Source organism: Sapajus apella, unplaced genomic scaffold (assembly GCF_009761245.1).
Source record: "Sapajus apella isolate SASKATOON/1434 unplaced genomic scaffold, GSC_monkey_1.0 scaffold59, whole genome shotgun sequence".
In the NCBI taxonomy this organism is placed as follows: domain Eukaryota; kingdom Metazoa; phylum Chordata; class Mammalia; order Primates; family Cebidae; genus Sapajus; species Sapajus apella.
Genome location: NW_022436999.1, coordinates 4783836 through 4802316, shown reverse-complemented (window position 1 = coordinate 4802316; position 18481 = coordinate 4783836). Strand labels below are relative to the sequence as shown.

The window sequence follows — 18481 nt, the reverse complement described above, 5'->3', positions numbered from 1 at the left end:
GTGTTTTATGGGCCAGAAATGCCCCTGAGATGCCTGAGGTTGCTTCATGAATCCCCTAACCCAGCCTACCCCTTCAACTCTGTTGTACAGAGACATGAGTTCCATAAAAAGCTTTAGTTTCAAAACTTCCATGGGCCTCGGAAATGATAAGCACATGCTATCAAGGGCCACTGAAAACCACCAAAAATTTGTCAGAATTCATATAAGATTGCCTCACATGCGTGACTTTCATAGAAATGGAAGCTAATGACCTATTTGATTTATGGTATTTATTAGCAAAGTCTGAAAAGAGTGTTATCACAAGATTGGTCTTGTTACAGTATAGCATCTTGATCATCTTTCAGTGTATTTCTGGACATTAGATTTCTTTATTTATTGCTTTTATAGATGGAATTCTCTAGAGCAGGACATTAAGTCTTGGAGAAGTCACCTGTCAGTAGGTCTGAGCTGAGAGTTTCTCTCTTCTCCTGTGTCCCATGTTGCCTTTAGGAAGGAGAGCAGGCAGGGAAGCCTGCATGCCCTCATCTCAATAGAGATTGGTATTAGACAGGTGACACCAGTTCACTTGGTGGAAAATGGGTATTACAAAATTTGCTTCTCAGCTGCCCCCACAGAAAGCTCAATGATGGCATTTGGCAGATTCTTAGGTCCTTTAAAAATCTGACTTTAATCAGTAATTATACTGCTGATCATGAGTATCTCTTCTGCTGACCAAACAGGGCCAGATATCACATTTCAACCTGTTCTATCCCTGGCTGACCACAGACTTCCTCTTTGTTACCCACCAAGAGTCAGGTAAAATGGGCTGCTTCCATCAAAGGCTGTGCCTTCAGGCCTGGCAGTTTCCCACTCAGACCTTCAGGGCTATCCCACTTTCTCTCCACCAATGCATTCTAGTACTCATGGAAGGCTCCAGTATGCAAAATGGCTACTCATGGACGCCCCCCGCAAAGATATTTCTAACCTTCAATGTAGAGTAGGTCAATATAGACATGTACAGTGTGGCCCCTTAAGACCAGGAACAGTAAGCCTGAGCAGATGGTAGGTGGTAGTCTGGGTATAGTCTAGTCATAGCATAGCTAAAGAAAGATGGGTCAACTAAAGGCAGAGGGTCTGCACTGGGCACACAGACTAGCAGAGAGTTAGGCTCAATTGGCCCAGTCCCCTGACTGATGACCAGCTCATTCTGCTTATTCTCTCTTAACTCAAGGTTTTACTGCCTTAAGCTACCTTTTTAAATACTTAGTGGAAATAAATCATGTACTTTTGTTTGTGCGTTGGGGGGGGGTTGGTTTTTCATGGCCAGGAACCTCTGTCTTTTGACCAAAATGACATTGATTTCCTAGCCTTCTGCCTTACCAATTCATCTCATCTTAAATGGTCCTCTCTCTCTATCTCTTTTCTCTAGCTTACACATCCTGCTGTCTGTGAAAGAAGGACCTGCTGGGTTGTTTATGAATCTATACCCTGTATTTCTTTTTTAAAGATCTTAAATTTTTCTCTTAAACTAAGTGTAGATAGTTGACTGAAATACACAGAAGGGTTGAGTAAGATGTCTTTAGAGGGCCGGGCGCGGTGGCTCAAGCTTGTAATCCCAGCACTTTGGGAGGCCAAGGCGGGTGGATCACCAGGTCAAAAGATCGAAACCATCCTGGTCAACATGGTGAAACCCCATCTCTACTAAAAATACAAAAAAATTAGCTGGGCATGGTGGCGCATGCCTGTAATCCCAGTTACTCAGGAGGCTGAGGCCGGAGAATTTGCCTGAACCCAGGAGGCGGAGGCTGCGATGAGCCGAGATCGCTCCACTCCACTCCTGCCTAAAATAAAAAAACCACCCTCCAAAAAAAAAAAAAAAAAAATGCCTTTAGAGAAGCTACATAATGCAGAGGAAAACTGGAAACCTGGGGGCATAGCTTTTGAAGGGAGAAATCTCTCCCCATCTTCCCTTGTGGGAAAATATTAAAAATGGGACTCAAGGTCTATGTGACACTATATGAAAGGCCATTTCATATACACGTACACCTCTGTAAGCAACCGATGTTGAAGAGGGCAATGCAAAGAAGCTTAGGAGTAAGCAGTCTCTCATATTTAAAGTTGAGTTGAGACAGAAGTTACTTTATATAACTTTTAGGGTTTCTTGTTCCTTCTAGTAGGTGGATGGTATTCTTCCTCAAGAGAAGCTGATTAAGTTGGATTCTGTCTATTCCTGGCTTCAGACCTAATCATGACCATTAAAAATATATATCTTTTCCTTTGTCCAAAAATCCCACTCTAGTCTTGCATTGTAGTTGCTAGTGTGTAGTTGGGGGTGTGTTGTATGTTTTCAATAAGCCGTATTTTAGGGAAATAGCAAAAATAGCATATGTACTTTCAATTAAATTTGTATTGTTTTTGAACATATTGACAACAAATGTTTGTTGTTTGTCAGCAGTGGGCTATATGCTATATAAAATGGAATCAGGCATGGGTTTCATATCTAAACAAGCAAGGTATAAATCAGCAAAGGATAACTAATGACAATGATAGAGTAACATTTGCCATAGGCCAGGTACTGTGCTAAGGACTTTCTATGCATTATCCAGCTGAATTCTCAGAACCATGTGAGCTAAGTATTATCATACCCAGAGAGATTATGAAGCTTGCCCCATATCACACAGCTAGTAAATGGTAGAACCCAGGATCTAAGTTCAGGTCTGATTCCAAAGCCCTTGTCCTAAACACTGTGCAAATTGCTCTTACACAAATTTAGTGCTGAGCATCAGAAGTCTCAGTCTTTCCCATGGAGCAAAGCAGCAGGAAAACCCCCTGAAGTGTCTGTTAGAATTCACTTTTAGAAACCAGATCGTGGTAAGACTCTGTTTATAATTTGTAATAGTATTTCATATGTTATTTTAAGAGTAGAGTTTTCAAGTCTCCTGATTGCCTCAGAGGAAAATATACCTATAGTCTTCTGCCCAAGTTGTGATGATTGTAATCATTGTTTTGGGAAATGTTTTCATTCTCTCCTTTTTGCTGAAAATATTTAGAAAGCCACAACAATTCCATAAGATGGCATGATTAGCAAAGCCCTGAGTTTGGTTGCTATGTATCCCTTTGGCGATTTGGCTTTAAGACTCATAATTAAAAGGAAGAGGATTATTAGCAAAATCAGTTAGGAGCTTGTTCTTTTGACATTGGGGAGTGAAAATATTTTCTTCCCCATCTACTGTTTCACCAGAAGTGGAAATTATGCTGGGTATCTTTTGAAGTACATCTGTAGTTCAGTTTTATGTTCTGTAGGGTATCATTTCATTAGTTCTGTACAATAAAACCATCATCTCAGTACAAGTACAGAACCAGTGAATTGAGAAAAAGTAGTCTAAATATTTTAGTCAATGCCTCATCATTGAATTTGAGAGTTTCTAGAGACATACAGTACCTTTATGTCTTGATTTCCCCCATGTATATGGTGACATGCTTTACATGGTAGGTATTAAGAAAGAAATTTTTTCTCATTACTATTAATCATGATATTGGAGTCCCAGTCATTTTCACCAAGCCATCATTTAAGAATCACAAAAATATTAGAGCTGACATATTTAGATCTCTCAGAAGTTCCACATTTTTTTTTTTTTTACAAAGATAGACAAATATATTATTCAGTTCATTGGTAGGTAAAGCACATAGTATTTTTCAGAGCAATGCCAGTATCTTATTGGCCTTGATTTAAATAATGACTATATTTTTCTTACTAAGATTTTCACACAAATTCTTTGCAGTTAAATCAAACTTAGGGCCGGGCGTGGTGGCTCACGCCTGTAATCCAAGCACTTTGGAGGCCAAGGTGGGCGGATCACCTGAGGTCAGGAGTTCAAGACCAGCCTGACCAACTTGGTGAAACCCCCTCTTTAAAAAAAAAAGAAAAAAGATAAAGATAAAAAATAAAAAAATTTAAAAAATCAAACTTAGGAAGGACTAAAATAGGTACAAATGATCAGGTACCAAAGTGTATCCTGATATAGAAAATTGTGATTTAGTGTTCTATTGTTAGAACCAACTGTCTGGAGCCTGTGACATATACTAATTTATTAACTTGTATATCCTCATTCTGAAGGAAATAATAGCAGTTGCTTCTATTTATTGAATATTTACTATGTGCCAGATACTTTAAGTACCTTACATTGATTATCTCATTTAATTCTCATAAAAATTATATAAGATAGATATTATTTGACCTATAAACAAATGAAGCTCAAAAGTACACAGGGTCAGAATCAAAATTTGAACCCAGTTTTACTGAACTCCAAAGCTCTTACCCTATATTATAAAAGAGAAATGGCCGGGCATGGTGGCTCATACCTGTAAGCTCAGCACTCTGGTAGGCCAAGGCGGGTGGATCACTTGAGGTCAGGAGTTTAAGACCAGCCTGGCCAACATGATGAAATCCCATGTCTACTAAAAATACGAAATTAGCCAGGTATGATGGCATAGGCCTTAGTTCCAGCTACTTGGGAGGCTGAGGCAGGAGAATCACTTGAACCCAGGAGGTGGAGGTTGCAGTGAGCCAAGATTGTGCCATTACACTCCAGCCTGGGCAACAGAGTGAGACCCTGTCTCAAAAAAAGAGAGAGACAGACAGAGAGAGAAATGAACACAAGTCCTTATTTATACTCATATAGTTTCCAGCCATTTTAATTGAAGACATAGGTGATTCTCACCGGTTGATGGAAAGTAGCAATAAAAAAGAATATGAGAGAGAAGATTAGCAAATACTGAGTGGAATCCTGCAATATCTGATTATTACTGTAAAGTGACTGGAGGCTCACAAGCCCAGTGGGCACGCAGACCTTAAAAGGTTGTCTTTGCTATTCGAGTACTTCATTTCTTTACCTGACCTTGCTGTCCTGCTCCCTCTCAGCCCTCAATTAAGCTGCCATTGATACAGGATTTATAATGTGTCACTGGTCCATTCAGGATACAGTGACAGAGGTGTGACTGAAAAGCTGGATAATAAAGAATGGAGGTGATTTCCATTTCTGTTCAAATCAGGGTGGCAACAACCATAGCTGACCCTTGGTTCAGACCAGCACAGCCCAGCTAGACAAATATTTCAAGCACTGAATTGTGTACTAAATGCCCAGTGCCCTTTTCAGAAGGGACACTGCCTCTGAGTGACCAAGATGCTCATAGTTTCTTCCCATGATGAGAACATCTAAACCTTGGAAAATGATTGTGGTATTCGTTATGTTACAATTTTCCAGAAAAGAATCTGTATTTATTTTTCCTCTAGGCTTCTAAACAATAAGGTAGATTTTACAAATGAGGATTTTTTAGGAATAGTTTCTTGACTATACCCAATTTGAAAATATTGTGTGGCATTGGATCACATTAATTAGGTTATTTTAAAGTCCTTTCCATTTAAAATAAAAGGAATTTTAAATGTTATGAACTTTTTTTTTGTATAGGTAGGATTATGTTAATTTGTGCCTTAAATACATAGTGAGACTTTGAAATTCTTTTGTTAGAATTCAACTATTTAAAAGAGGAGTGTTATTTCTTTAGAGTCAAACTCATTCTTATTTCACAAATTTGGAAATAAAACCCTGACTTTCTTTTTTTTTTTTTTTTTTTTGAGACGGAGTTTCGCTCTTGTTGCCCAGGCTGGAATGCAATGGTGCGATCCTGTCTCACCGCAACCTCCACCTCCTGGGTTCAAGCGATTCTCCTGCCTCAGCCTTTCAAGTAGCTGGGATTACAGGCATGTACCACCACACTCAGCTAATTTTGTATTTTTAGTAGAGACGAGGTTTCTCCATGTTGGTCAGGCTGGTCTCGAACTCCCCACCTCAGGTGATCTGCCCACCTCAGCCTCCCTAAGTGCTAGGATTACAGGCATGAGCCACCGGACCTGGCAGATATAATTTTAAAAATTAAAGTCTGATAAAATGTGTACATGTGAATTTAATTGTGGTTAGCTGTCTATTATTTAACTGATATGATAACACGCCTCAGTCCCAACTTACACAGCATTTAGAATGAATTGATAGAGGCCTTACTCTGAAAAGTCATTCTATTTCCTCAGTTTTCTGGGTTTTGAATAACTGCTAGGCCTTGCCAGGTATTCTGGCCTAAAGATAAAGCTGGTGAAAGTCAGAGCTGGGGTTTTCCTACCTCTGTGTTTATCAGTCTTCTCCTAAACCACAGTCTACCTTTTGATAGTTCTAATAATTAATTTGGTCTTTTCTGTCTTTATTCTCCCTTACCCCTCCCTTCTCCTTGTCTGTTCACAGGTTATCTTGACGAATCAGATTACAACCCATCTGAGTGGAGCCCTGGCTTCTCAGGCAGACCTGGTGTCTCCAGCTGATGATTTGTCCCTGTCTGAAGGTAAGGAATCCGTCCTAGAGAGGCTGAAACTTGACACTGACATACAGCCCCACTGCTTCTCCACCTCCTGTTGAGAGCTGGGAGATATGGCTAATAGGCCCTGGCCAGTGAACCCAACCAGAGCCTGTTGATTTAGGTTTGGCCACCTTTCCTGGCATCTGATCTTATACTTGGGGAGTCTCTTGCCCTGCCTCTATAAATGAGATCCAGTTGGAGGCCGATCACTCCTCTGTGGGCTATTTCAGGTCCTCAGAATAAGGGCTGATGAATTGTTAAATGATTTTGTTTTTGAGACTGATGCTCAAAGGTTGGCTTTACCAGTGATCCCATAGCAATTTAGCCTTTTCTTTGTGCTGAGCTCCTTTGGACTAAAAAGTGTACATCAGTTTCATGTGCCAGAGATATGACATTCCTGATCAGCTTTACAGAAGATTAAGAAAAAAATCTCCACGTTGGTAAATCTGCAAAATTTTCTCCACCCCCTGCTAGCAAAGGTCAGGCTGTCTATGGTTTCGATGGCAATAAGCTTTATGTAGCTGGGGAAATAACATCTGTAAACCAGAGGGTGGTTTCTAGCTTTTTTGAAAGTGCTTACTTGACATTTCTGAGTTGTTCTGCTTATACTCTAGTATCTTTCATGCAGAATTCTGCAGGCCTGGATAGATGGGCATAGCTCTTCCAGACCCCTCCTCCCTTTCCACTTTCTGAGAATTGTTCATGATGGAATACAGGAGACTTTTAGGCCTAGCAAGGCTCCTGACTGACTGCCCAGGTAGTCTTCTGCCCATCAACTTTGCTTGATGGTCTTAGAAATTGCAAGAACCACACCTCTGCCTCTTAGTGGTGACTTTAGGAGTGAAAACTGATGGCTTATTTATGAAGACTATACAACATGTTGTGTACCCTCCTTCTAAATTCAAGGATACGTCATCATAACCCCCATCAACGGGGCTGAAAACCTGAATCATCAAGTATTCCTCCTTCCCGAAACTTTTGTCATCAAATCTGCTTAGTCCTTCTTTCCATGTATATCTTTCCTTGGTCCCCTCTTTTTTGTAATGTGTGTTGTGATCAGCTGGTTTACTAAACTCCCAACTGGATTATTTTAATAACATCCAGATTGACCTTCCCAATGTAGCCTCTACCATTTCCATTCTGCCACGACCAAATTGAACTTCCCCATCTGGCATCGTTCTACTATGTTGCTCTCCTACTCAGAAATCTTTGAATTTTTTTTTTCCCTGAGAATGAGCTAAAATCAGTAAGCTGTTTTTAAAATATTTAGGGATTTGGGGTTTGTTAGCTTGAAATCACCCATGGTAAAAGTATTTATACCATGGAAATCAGCAAATGCTAAAAATCAGGTGTTTTTGTTTGGTTTTGTTTTTTTCTCCTTTGGGTAGACTGGTTTCCAAAACACCACTAGATAAAGTTAATGCTTTTAACCCTTCATAATCTGTCATTTCCTTTCTATTCAGATTTAGTTCCTGCCAATATCTTAGGTGAAGCTCCTATGCCAAGCGTGCTGCTCTTTGCCTGCCCCTCCCCACTCCCAGGTCCATGCCTGTGCATAGACAGCTCTCCCTCTCCAGAACAGCACTTCCCTTTTTCACTTCCACTGCCTCTTCTCATCCCACATCCACTCCTTCGAGGCTTATTTAAAGACTGCCTCTTTCACGGAACCTCCTTGCCTGTGGTCTCACTCTCTGTTTTTCCTCTGTGGCCGCTCTATCTGCTCAACTATATAAAGAAAAGAAAATTAATTTAACTTTTCATGTTTTTCTGCCTAATTGGCAGATTTTAAAGATACAACCATGTCATATTATTTTGTATCCATGTTGTTATCCAGTGACTAGCAAAATTCTAAGCACATACTAGGCAGTAAATAAATACCAAATGAATATCACAGTAAATACCTGGGAAGAACAGTGATCATGAGAATCATATAAAGTACCTATGAACATTGTTAAAAATTGTTATAATTATTACACACACACACACACACACACACACACACACACACACACACACACATTTATTCAGCTCTGAGGAGGAGACCAGAATAAACTTCTTCCTTACTTGAAAACCAGTAAGTACTTTTCTTTGTGTTGCCTTCCTGGTTTATCTTAAGCAAAGAAGAAGAGCAAATCACATAGAAAAGAAATTACTTTGAGGCTGCAGTATAACTGCCACGAGAAACTCCTGACATTGCGTTCACAGCAAAGGAGGAGTTACCAGCTTATTCTCCCAGAAATCCAAGGAGGAATGGAAACAATTGGTTTTTCTAGATTTTTTCTTTTTTGTATAGCTGAGCAGATAAAGAGGCTATGGAAATATGTTCCTAATGTCTATAATGAAGGTTTTTATTAGTGGATTAAAATGGACAATGTCTTAGAACATTTATACCCATTCAAATATATTACAACGGTTGTTAAGTTCCTATGATTTACACACACACACGTGCACACACACACACACGTGCACACACATATATAAATTGCTCTGTTTTGTTTCAAGCATTCATTGTATCAGCTTTGCCACTGAGTTATTAACTGTGGTGTTGGGCAGGCCTTTTGATCACTTGGGTCTCAGTTTCTTCTTCTGTTACATGACAGGTTGGACGAATAGAAGACTGCTAAATTTTTTTCCAGCTCTAACATATAAGATCATGAGGCAGGTCTGAAGGTCAGGAGCATTCACCCACTGATGGGGTTTTAATTCTGATTTACAGAGTAGGAGGATTGGCCGTGTTGCTGATGTTGCCCTAGATTAACACAATCAAAAGGATCTTTCCGAAATCTTAGCGCTGATACTTTGGCATACCATGTAGCAGCCTTCCCTCCATGTGTGTTTTCTTTCTCACTCTGTGTACGCTTCTGGTCTTATCTGTCTGTCTCTTGTTCTGTCTGCCTCCCTCCACACAAAGGCATACAAAATCAGAAGTGTGTGCAAACCAGTGAGAATGAGAAACACATTGGGATGGGGTGACTTTGTAACTCTGGTCAATTTGCATAAGTCCCGAAAGTTCCATTCTCCCAGTAATTTGTGAATGGAATAGTTTGTGAAAGGCAGGCTGCAGACTGACAAGCACACTGCACATATGAGGAAGTATTTTAAGTAAATAGAGAAAATTCAGTGTGTCCTCTCATTCCTTCTCAAGGCACAAAGCTCAGGGCAGGAGCAGTGCCAGGAAAGTCCTTGGCCTTTGGGGTGTACTTCTCCCTTCTTCAACTCTCTCACCTGGGAGCTGGATAACTCAACAGTGGAATGAAACCTCAATGAAGGGAATTATATCATGATGTCAAGCAGTGAACATGAGTCTACTTAATCCAAGCCAACAACTCAGCCACACATTTAATAAGGGTGGGGGCAGGGAGACCCAGCAACACAAAAAACAAAGAACTCTCAACTTTACAAACACTGGGAGGGCAACAGCTGGTCAGCCGAGATTAAAGGAGCGTGAGAGAGCACCTCCCATCTCCTGACTTCTCCTCCCCCATAGACGTCCCTGCAGCCAGCCAGGGCTCGCTTTTTACAGCCCTGTGCGGATGACCTTGTTCCAGCTAAGATAGGGGCTCTTTTGATCTCAGCAGGGGGATGCTCTGGGCCTGCAGCTGGCAGATATTAATAGTACAGGATCTGTTGGGGTGGAAGAGATCTCTCAGTTGGGCCAGGTCACTTGCATTCCCTCCTCTGCATCAGAGCAGAAGGGACTTCATTTCCCTGGATCAGCCCCTGCTGTGTACTACTCCTCTTAGGTCAACTCAGATCATTTTATCACTGGCGCTCTTGGCTGCTTGTTCTCACCCCACAACTGTTTTCAAGGGAGCACTGTTTAGGCAGTACACTGTGCACTGCAGCTGAAATCTATTACAGGACAAGGTAGACCTCGGGCCCACCCCATCCCAGTGTGTTTCTCGTGCTCACTGGTTTGCACACACTTCTGATTTTGTATACCTTTGTGTGGAGAGAAGCAGAGAGAGCAAGAGGCAAGATGTGAAGTGTATATAGAGTGAGAAAGAGACAGCAATACAGGAAGGCGAGACTGTTGCAGGTATGCCAAAGTACCAATGAGAAGATTTCTGAAGGTCCTTTTTATTGTGTTTAATCTAGGGTAACATCAGCAACACACTTATTCTTCCCACTTTGTAAATCAGAATTAAACCCTGTCATTGGGTGAATGTTCCTGATCTTCAGACCCACCTTATGATCTTAATTGTTAGAGCTGGAAAAGACTGTAGCAATCTTCTAGTCATCCAATCTGTCATTTAACAGGAGAGATGTGGATAGAAATAAGGATTTTTTTGGTTGTATATTCTATATTGTTCTACACTAGGCACTTTGAGTCACAGTATTTTCTTCTTCACATTTCATTTTGTTGACAGAAATTCAGACATATAGTTTATTGTAGAGTTCTGTGCTTAGTTATTGACACTGTTCTGTGGCCAAGGACATGTTTCTTAGTCCTTGCCAATTCTTCCTTATGGTCATTGGAGATACTAAGGATTTCTGGACCTCAGTCATAGGGAATATCTCTTTTCCCCATAGTGATTAATACAGAAGGGATCTAACAGTCCAAATGGCCTAAGATGCCATATCCTATTCTGAAGTCACCTGGGATTTGAGCAGAACTGGCTGAGTGCCCACCTACTGTGACACCGTTGGTAGGTGAGATTTAAAGGATGGTAACAGTGAGCCCTGTGCAAGACTGAAGCTGTAGACCATTGGCTTGCTTTCTTCTGATGATTTAACAGAGTAGCAGTTACTTCACTATGGTGACGTGGCCCACTTCGGAGTTCCACATGGCTTTATGGAAAAGAAGACATTTAGGCTGCCATCTTGGTATTCTCAGCATCTGGCATGTTGTATCCTTTTAACTGCCATTACTTGTTTTTGATAGATGATAGCACATGAAAACTAAAAATGTAAAATGTGTGGATAGGTCAAGGAAAGAACACAAGAGAAATAGCAGTACTTCCTAGAACCAAGAGTGATTTCTAATTTTATTGTTGGGTGGCTTTCTATTCTGGTTGGAGTCAGGGGAACTGATGGCTGATTTCATGTGCAAGAGAAAGTATTTGGGGATTCATATTCCCTCCCAACCCATCCCTGCAAAAAGCCAGAGTCCATTTGAAAGATTATATGCAAGTTTGTGGCTTGTGTTCTTTTTTAAAGTAAGTTCAACAAGCAAGAGCAGCTCAGAATGGTTGAGAGAAATCAGAGACGCATGGTTGTGAAAGAAGCAAACTTCAAAGCGTGGTATGAATTTTTAAGTCTTATTTCTTGCTTTCCAGCTGGATCTGCTCTGGATTTACTGCAGGATGTTTGAAAATGTGGCTCCCTGCTAATCTCAGACAGTTGCTATGATCAATGGTTTCTTTCATTTCCGATAAAAAACACTGGTGTTTCTATTTAAATTGTGTGTACTTTCAGCTTTATTATTATAGTTGTGATTTATTGTCCTTCATTACCCAAATTTGTAATCCATTAACCACAGACTTCGGGGGGGGTTGGTCAAGTTAGCAGAAATCTCTATATGCTTTAGCTCCAAGGCCCTCCACAGCCCAATCTCAAACTTAATGTTCATTGGTTTGTGAAGGGCCATGTACCAATGTGTATGAGTGGAGCAGTTTTAAAAATCCGCTCCTTGGAGGTATGGTACAAGTTGACTATAATTAGTTCTTTGAAAGCCTAAGATGTCACCATGTGACTGCAAAGTTAATATTAACAACTATGATCAACATTATTAACATTAGCGTTTCCATAGTATTTTTAATTGTCTTAAAATGATTAATTTCTTAATCTACCTCAAGCAACTGAAGCATGAAGGAGAGAAGGGAATTGCCGAATGGCCACACAGTGAAAGGTTGTATGCTGGGAACAGAAGTCAGAGCCCCTTCTGTGAAGTTTTAGATTTGGTTTACTGCTGCCCCTTAGGAGTGGATTTTGGATAAAAATGTTTAAGTGTCCTGGTGACCTTTCAGTTTTTGTTTCCAAAGCCACAGACTATATCAACACACACGATTTTATGTGGTTCTATTCACAAGGGCACATGCTGACCAGTGCACTACTTCTCTGGTATTCAGGAGACCATGGCACTTGACTGGGCATATGTCTTCCAGCAGCTGTTCAGATGCCATGAAAGGCCTGATTTATAGAAAAAGATTAAAAGCACCAAAAAAATGTGTGGCATTTGGCTAAAGAAAGCCTAAATATTATGCGAGGGAGGGGAGGCTAGAGTTGAGAGGAGACGGGCACAGCCTACAAATGTCAGAAAAGCTGTAAATCTCGAAAGGGAGAGGAATGTGGTGAGGATTTTCAGCCTAGAGGCCAGGGGGCAATATAGCCTCAACTAGGAGATCAAAAGGAGAAAGGGAGCATTAAAGTCAACCACCAGGAAGTGCTTCTTGTCAGGAGCTTTGTTTTGCTCGTGGTAGTTTGCCAAAAGGAGGCACGTTTGAAGCACAAGATGCATTACAGTCAAGTTAGATGAGAGCCAGAGAGGTTTCTTTGGGCAACAGTCCTTGAGGTAGTTTGTGTGAGTGTTGGGCTAGTTTTGAAAGTACTTTCCCCTCACCCTCAAATCTTTTTACTGTCTAGGATTTACTGTCTAATTTCTCACATCTGCACTGTTTGTGTTAAGCTCTCAACGCCAAGAAGGCTGGAGGGACAAAAACACCAAGGCATCTTTGTCAGTTGCCTCAGCTAGAGAGGTGACGACAGGGCCAAGAGCTGAGAGGATGGGATGCCAAGAGGTGGTGTGATCCCAGAGGCCTTCAAGTTAAGACTCTCTGAGAAGAGATCCCTGTTTTCCATCGCTGCAGAGAATGCTATACGAAGGGCAAGAGGCCTCTTGAGTCACAGATTATAAAGAAGAAAAGAGTGGCTGCTTTTTAGGGGTGATGCCCAATGATGTTTAGTTTGTGTTGTAATGTGGCATGCAGTCTCTTCAGATTTGTGATGTTTACTAGGATTTGGAGAAGGATTGTAACAAGGTCTAGCAAGGCAGTCTAGCCCAAGGAGGGCCCAGTTGAGGTCCGACCTGGTTTCTGATATCTATCCCTTCCAAAGCTGTATGTTTGATCAAAGAAGATGGATGATCTTCCCCAGATAGAGGAGGACTGTTCTTCAGTCAAAGATATGCAGTGATTGTATTTCTCCACCAAAACCTTTATTCCATTTTCTCAAACTTTAGCACGCATCAGAATCACCTGGAGCGCATATTAATACACATATGACGGACCATATATTGCATGCCTGGCATTGTATGCTTATCACATCTAGTCCTCACAACCGGCCTCTGAGGATAGCACAGTTGGCCCTCCTCATCCATGGGTTCTGCCTCCATAGGTTCAACCAACAGTGAATCAAAAAATAGTAAGTATGGAAAAAATGGATGGCTGTGCCTGTGCTGAACACATAGAGACTTTTTTCCTTGTCATTATTCCCTAAATAATACAGTATAACAACTATCTACATAGCTTTACACTGTATTAGGTATTGTAAATAATCAAGAGATGATTTAAAATATCCAGGAGGATGTGTATAGGTTATGTGCAAATACAAGGCTGTTTTACATTAAGGACTTGAACATCCATAGATTTTGATGTCTGCAGGGGGTCCTGGAATTAATCCTCCACAGATAGTGAAGGGTAACTACATTAATTATCCAATTTTGTAGATGAAGGAATTGGGGCTTAGAAGGCAACATAATTAGTGGCAGAGTCAGGATTTCAACCCAGGGAGACTGGCTCCAGAGGTACATTTTTATCCACTAATCTTTTTTGTAAGGATACAATTGAGATTATCATGACTATGTATAAATACAAACTATAATACTGCCAGATCACTTGGGAATTGGGAAAGTTGAAACTTAGGTTATTCTCTTCATTTATCTCATCTCTGTTGTGCCTTTCCATGACACTGACAGTTGACTTTATGATCCAATTGACCCATTTTATCTTTCATATCTGGTAAATTCTGTTCATGGTTATCCCTTCATCCATTCGGCCATAATAGTAATATCCTTCCAGCAGGGTCCATTGATGGGGGCATTTTCCCCTTATAAGGGGCTATATATGAAGGACAGATTCTTTTTGAAGGGAGGTAAGTACCCAAGCATAACATCTAATAGAAGGACTTTGTTCAGCTGAGCAGACATTGTAAGTTTATTAAGCAGGACTGTGTAGCTCTGTTGATCCCTTTAGTCATTTTCATTCTAAGCATCTTCTCCTTCTTCCATTTATCTGTCTGTTTGTTTATTTATTTAGAGACAGGGTTTCACTCTGTTACCTTCACTGTAGCCTTGTCCTCCCAGGCTCAGGCTCAAGTGATACTCCCACCTCAGCCTCCCAAGTAGCTGGGACTATAGGCAAGCATCACCATGCCTGGCTAATTTTTTTAGTTTTATTTTGTAGAGACAGGGTCTCACTATCTTGCCCAGGCTGATCTGAAACTCCTAGCTTCAAGCGGTCATCCCGCCTCTGCCTCCCAACGTGCTGGGATTACAGGTATGAGCCACCATGCCCAGCCCTCTCCTTTGAGATCAAAATTTTGGTAGAAGTTACCTGTCACTAGTCCATGCCATCAAGACAATATACTGTTTTTAAAATGAAATTTAAAAGCATTTTCTTTTTAGCCCCAGATAACCTGGCTCCTCCTTGATCTAATTTTCTTTATACCAATAATCAGCCCTTGAATTTGTCTTTAGGAGGGGAGAGATGTCTGTTCCATTTATCCCAAATCCACTGTCTACTCTAAACTATTATTATCGGGTGAGATATGAGGCCTAAATTTAACCATGTATAAATTACCTCATATTCAGGGGCATATAATAGAGGCGCATTAGCACAGGCTGTAGCCCATGGTCAGCCATCATCTATCCACTGCTTGAGCAAGGGAAGCTAGAGAAGCTAAGAGGGCAGCTGGATAACTAAAATATGTGCAGTGGAGAACCCTGTGTCTGTTAGTTACATCCTTTCCGTGATTTACAATATGCTAGAGCAGAATTACTCTCTACTCTCAGGGGAGTGTCTGAGTTTTATGGGTTAAATGCAGATGTGTCTGTGTATATATGCAGTGTTTGCGTGTGTGTTGAGGGTGGAGGTTCCTGTGTTTAATAGAAGATCTTTTTAGGTTATGATGTTGATTTTTTTTTTTTTAGCCATACTTCCATCTAATAGGCTCATCAGAGCAGCTAAGATAATCACATTTCCTGGCACTGTCATCTCCAGCTATAGAGGATGAATGAAATCCCAGTGGACAGGGTTAAGGAGACAAACTTTGTTTTGCTTTCAAATATGGTATTTAGGTAAATGAAGCTAGAAAAGTATCAAAATAAATTCCTTCTGAGTAGAAATCTAGACCAGAGATAGAATAAGCAATTGAAAACTTTAAATGTAGATCCCAGAAAACGAACAACAGTGAATAAGTGGCTGCCGGAGACCAAGGGTTGGGTCCAAGGTCAGCCAGGAAGAAGGTTCTTGCTCCTTCAGGGACCAAACTAGAACTGCGAGAAATAGTTTGCCCTTTGACTGGATAATACAAAACTAAGGAAAATCAGCAGAAAGTCCTGTCTTAGGGTCATTAGAATGTAAGTTCTTTTTTTCTTTTTCTCCCCTCACTGCAACCTCTGCCTCCCTCATTCAAGGCTCGTACCTCAGCCTCCCAAGTAGCTGGGATTACAGGCACACACCACCATGCCTGGCTAATTTTTTTGTATTTTCAGTAGAGTCGGGGTTTCACCATGCCGGCCAGGGTAGTCTCAAACTCCTGACCTCAAGTGATCCACCTGCCTCAGCCTCCCAAAGTGCTGGGATTACAGGAGTGAGCCACCATGCCCAGCCAGAATGTAAATTCTTACAGGCAGGAATTTTTGTCACTTGTTCAGTGCTGGATCCCCACATCTTAGACAAGTGCTTGACAATAACAGTTAATAAATACTTGATGATAATAAATACTGTATGATGAATGGCAATAGGCAATGCAGGGAACCGTGTCAGAAAGGAAAGAACAGAAGCGGAACAGCTCAGCTTTTGAAGGAGTAATCTCCTACATTCACACAAGGGCGGTGACTGAGTAGCTTAGTGTGATATACTATAATGATATTTATTAGGCACCTACTGTCTACTAGGTCATGTGTTAGGCAGGTGCTGCGGACACAGAGACAAAAGCTACAGCTCCTGCTCTTTGGGAAGCTCACAGTCAGGGAAGGGGAAGGGGCGTGGCATATGATGGGCGAGTCAGCAGATGACACTTGGTGTCATGATGGCACTAGGTTTGGAATATTTCTGGAGGAACAGATAGGAGTCCTGGCTTGCGGATGGAGGCTGTCTCGGAACTTTACAACAAGGAGGAATTTGAGCTGGATCTTGAAGAATTAACAGTAGTTCCTAAGAGGACAGAGAGAAGGGGAAAGCACACCTGGCAGAGGGAAAAGCCCATGTCATGGAATCGAGGCAGGGTGTGGAGCCAGGCAGGGGCTCCACTGTGAAAGGTCTTATTCCCCCTGCTAATCAGTTTGATTTTTTTCCTGAGGGTGATAGGAAACCATTGAAATAGGGAAGTGACAGAATAAAAATGCAACAACTTTGTGGGGTTCAATTATTACCCTCAATTTAGAAACAAAGAAACTGAAGTGCAAAGTATTTCCATAACTTGCTGATGATCGCATAACTAGTAATTAGTTGGCATTCAGACCTAGAGTCTGGCTGTAGCTTATGATCACATATTTCTGTTGAGAGGTTTCCATGCATCAGTATAATTGTAGCTGTTTTTTTTATATGTGCCCTGAAATCTCTATACTGATAGTAGTAAAGCAATGTTTTAACAGAAGCTAAAGCACTGCATTTGGAATCGGGAGACCTGTGTTCAAGGGCCAGCTTTGCCACAAACCATCTGTACTATTTTGAGCAAGGCACTTAACTTCTCTGGACCTCAGTTCCCTCGGCCATCCTGCAAGCATTAGGGGAAGGTTGCAGGCCTTTCAGTTTGCTTCTTCTGTCACCTTCTGTCTTCAGTGAGCAAATTGGTATGTTCTTTTTCAAGCCTCAGACAGGCTTCTCTGTTCACTTCTTAAAGAAGGCTGAAGCAACCAATCTATGAGCATTTTGGCACATTCCTTTTGACAGTGTTATGCTATTGAGCATAATCTTTGACTATAATCCATTATTTTTTACCATATTGCCCCAAAATATGGCAAGTCGCTGCTGTTATATAAAACATACCAGAAATAGAATTTTAAAAATATGAGGTAGGTTCTAATATTTTTTCCCCACATCCCACTGAGTCATTGTGATGTATTCCCACCACTTGGTATAGTTCAAATTTCTCCCTTCCTTGTTTTTACTGCAGAGCTCTTTACTGTCTCAAGTAGAGTGAGACTGAAAACAAAATTTGAGCACTGGGCCCATTCATTCAATTGTTTATTCATTTACACATTAAGTATGAGGCACCTATAATGTGACATGCTTGCTGAATTTTCAGGAGGCCATAAGAACAATACCAGGCTTGGCCCCTGCCCTCTCAAATATAAAGGCTAATTCTAGTGTTTGTCAGCTTCATCTGGTTGGAACCCTAGAATTCTTGTATACTGTAATGAAGCTAAACTTTAAACTGGCTATATGTATTGCAATACAGTGGATAAGACAAAAAAAGTCATGAAAATAAGGAAAATCCAGAACATGAGACCCACAGACATGAAACACTGAAAGTCACATTGTAGTACAGCATCTAATGAATTGCCAGGATGAGAGAAGCAGATTTTTAATATCAGAGGCATTCACAGAAAGGAGAGATCATTGTGATCTTTGTGATGGAGGCTTGGACCATTGCCTTAGGATGTCAGGGCAGAACTAAGATGGACCCCCCTGGTTGGTCTGTCCTGATTCACTGTGTCTGCAGTCCCTGGATATCAGCCAGCAGACCACCTCCATCACTGAGTTAGACCCACTTACAAAGTGGCAGGCTATTAACCAGCCCCCTGTTCCACTGAGAGCTCGCCAGGCTGGCCATGGTAGCATGGTATAGGCTGGAGTGGCTTAGTACCTGTGGTGGGTGACTGTTTTTCTTGGCTAGCTGTTTAATGAGCAGCCAATCGGGTAAATTGCTGCTT

At 41.2% G+C, this 18481-nt stretch overlaps 1 protein-coding gene across 5 annotated transcripts in view; it reads left to right on the top strand.

The window, feature by feature from the left end:
* Positions 1 to 18481, top strand: part of RAD51B (RAD51 paralog B) — a 670105-nt gene that overhangs the window by 444121 nt on the left and 207503 nt on the right. For all 5 annotated transcript variants that reach the window (XM_032246050.1, XM_032246052.1, XM_032246048.1 and 2 more), the window contains exon 8: positions 6273 to 6369. In XM_032246050.1, coding sequence (XP_032101941.1) covers positions 6273 to 6369 — 97 coding nt within the window. The remainder of the gene's footprint in view (positions 1 to 6272; positions 6370 to 18481) is intronic.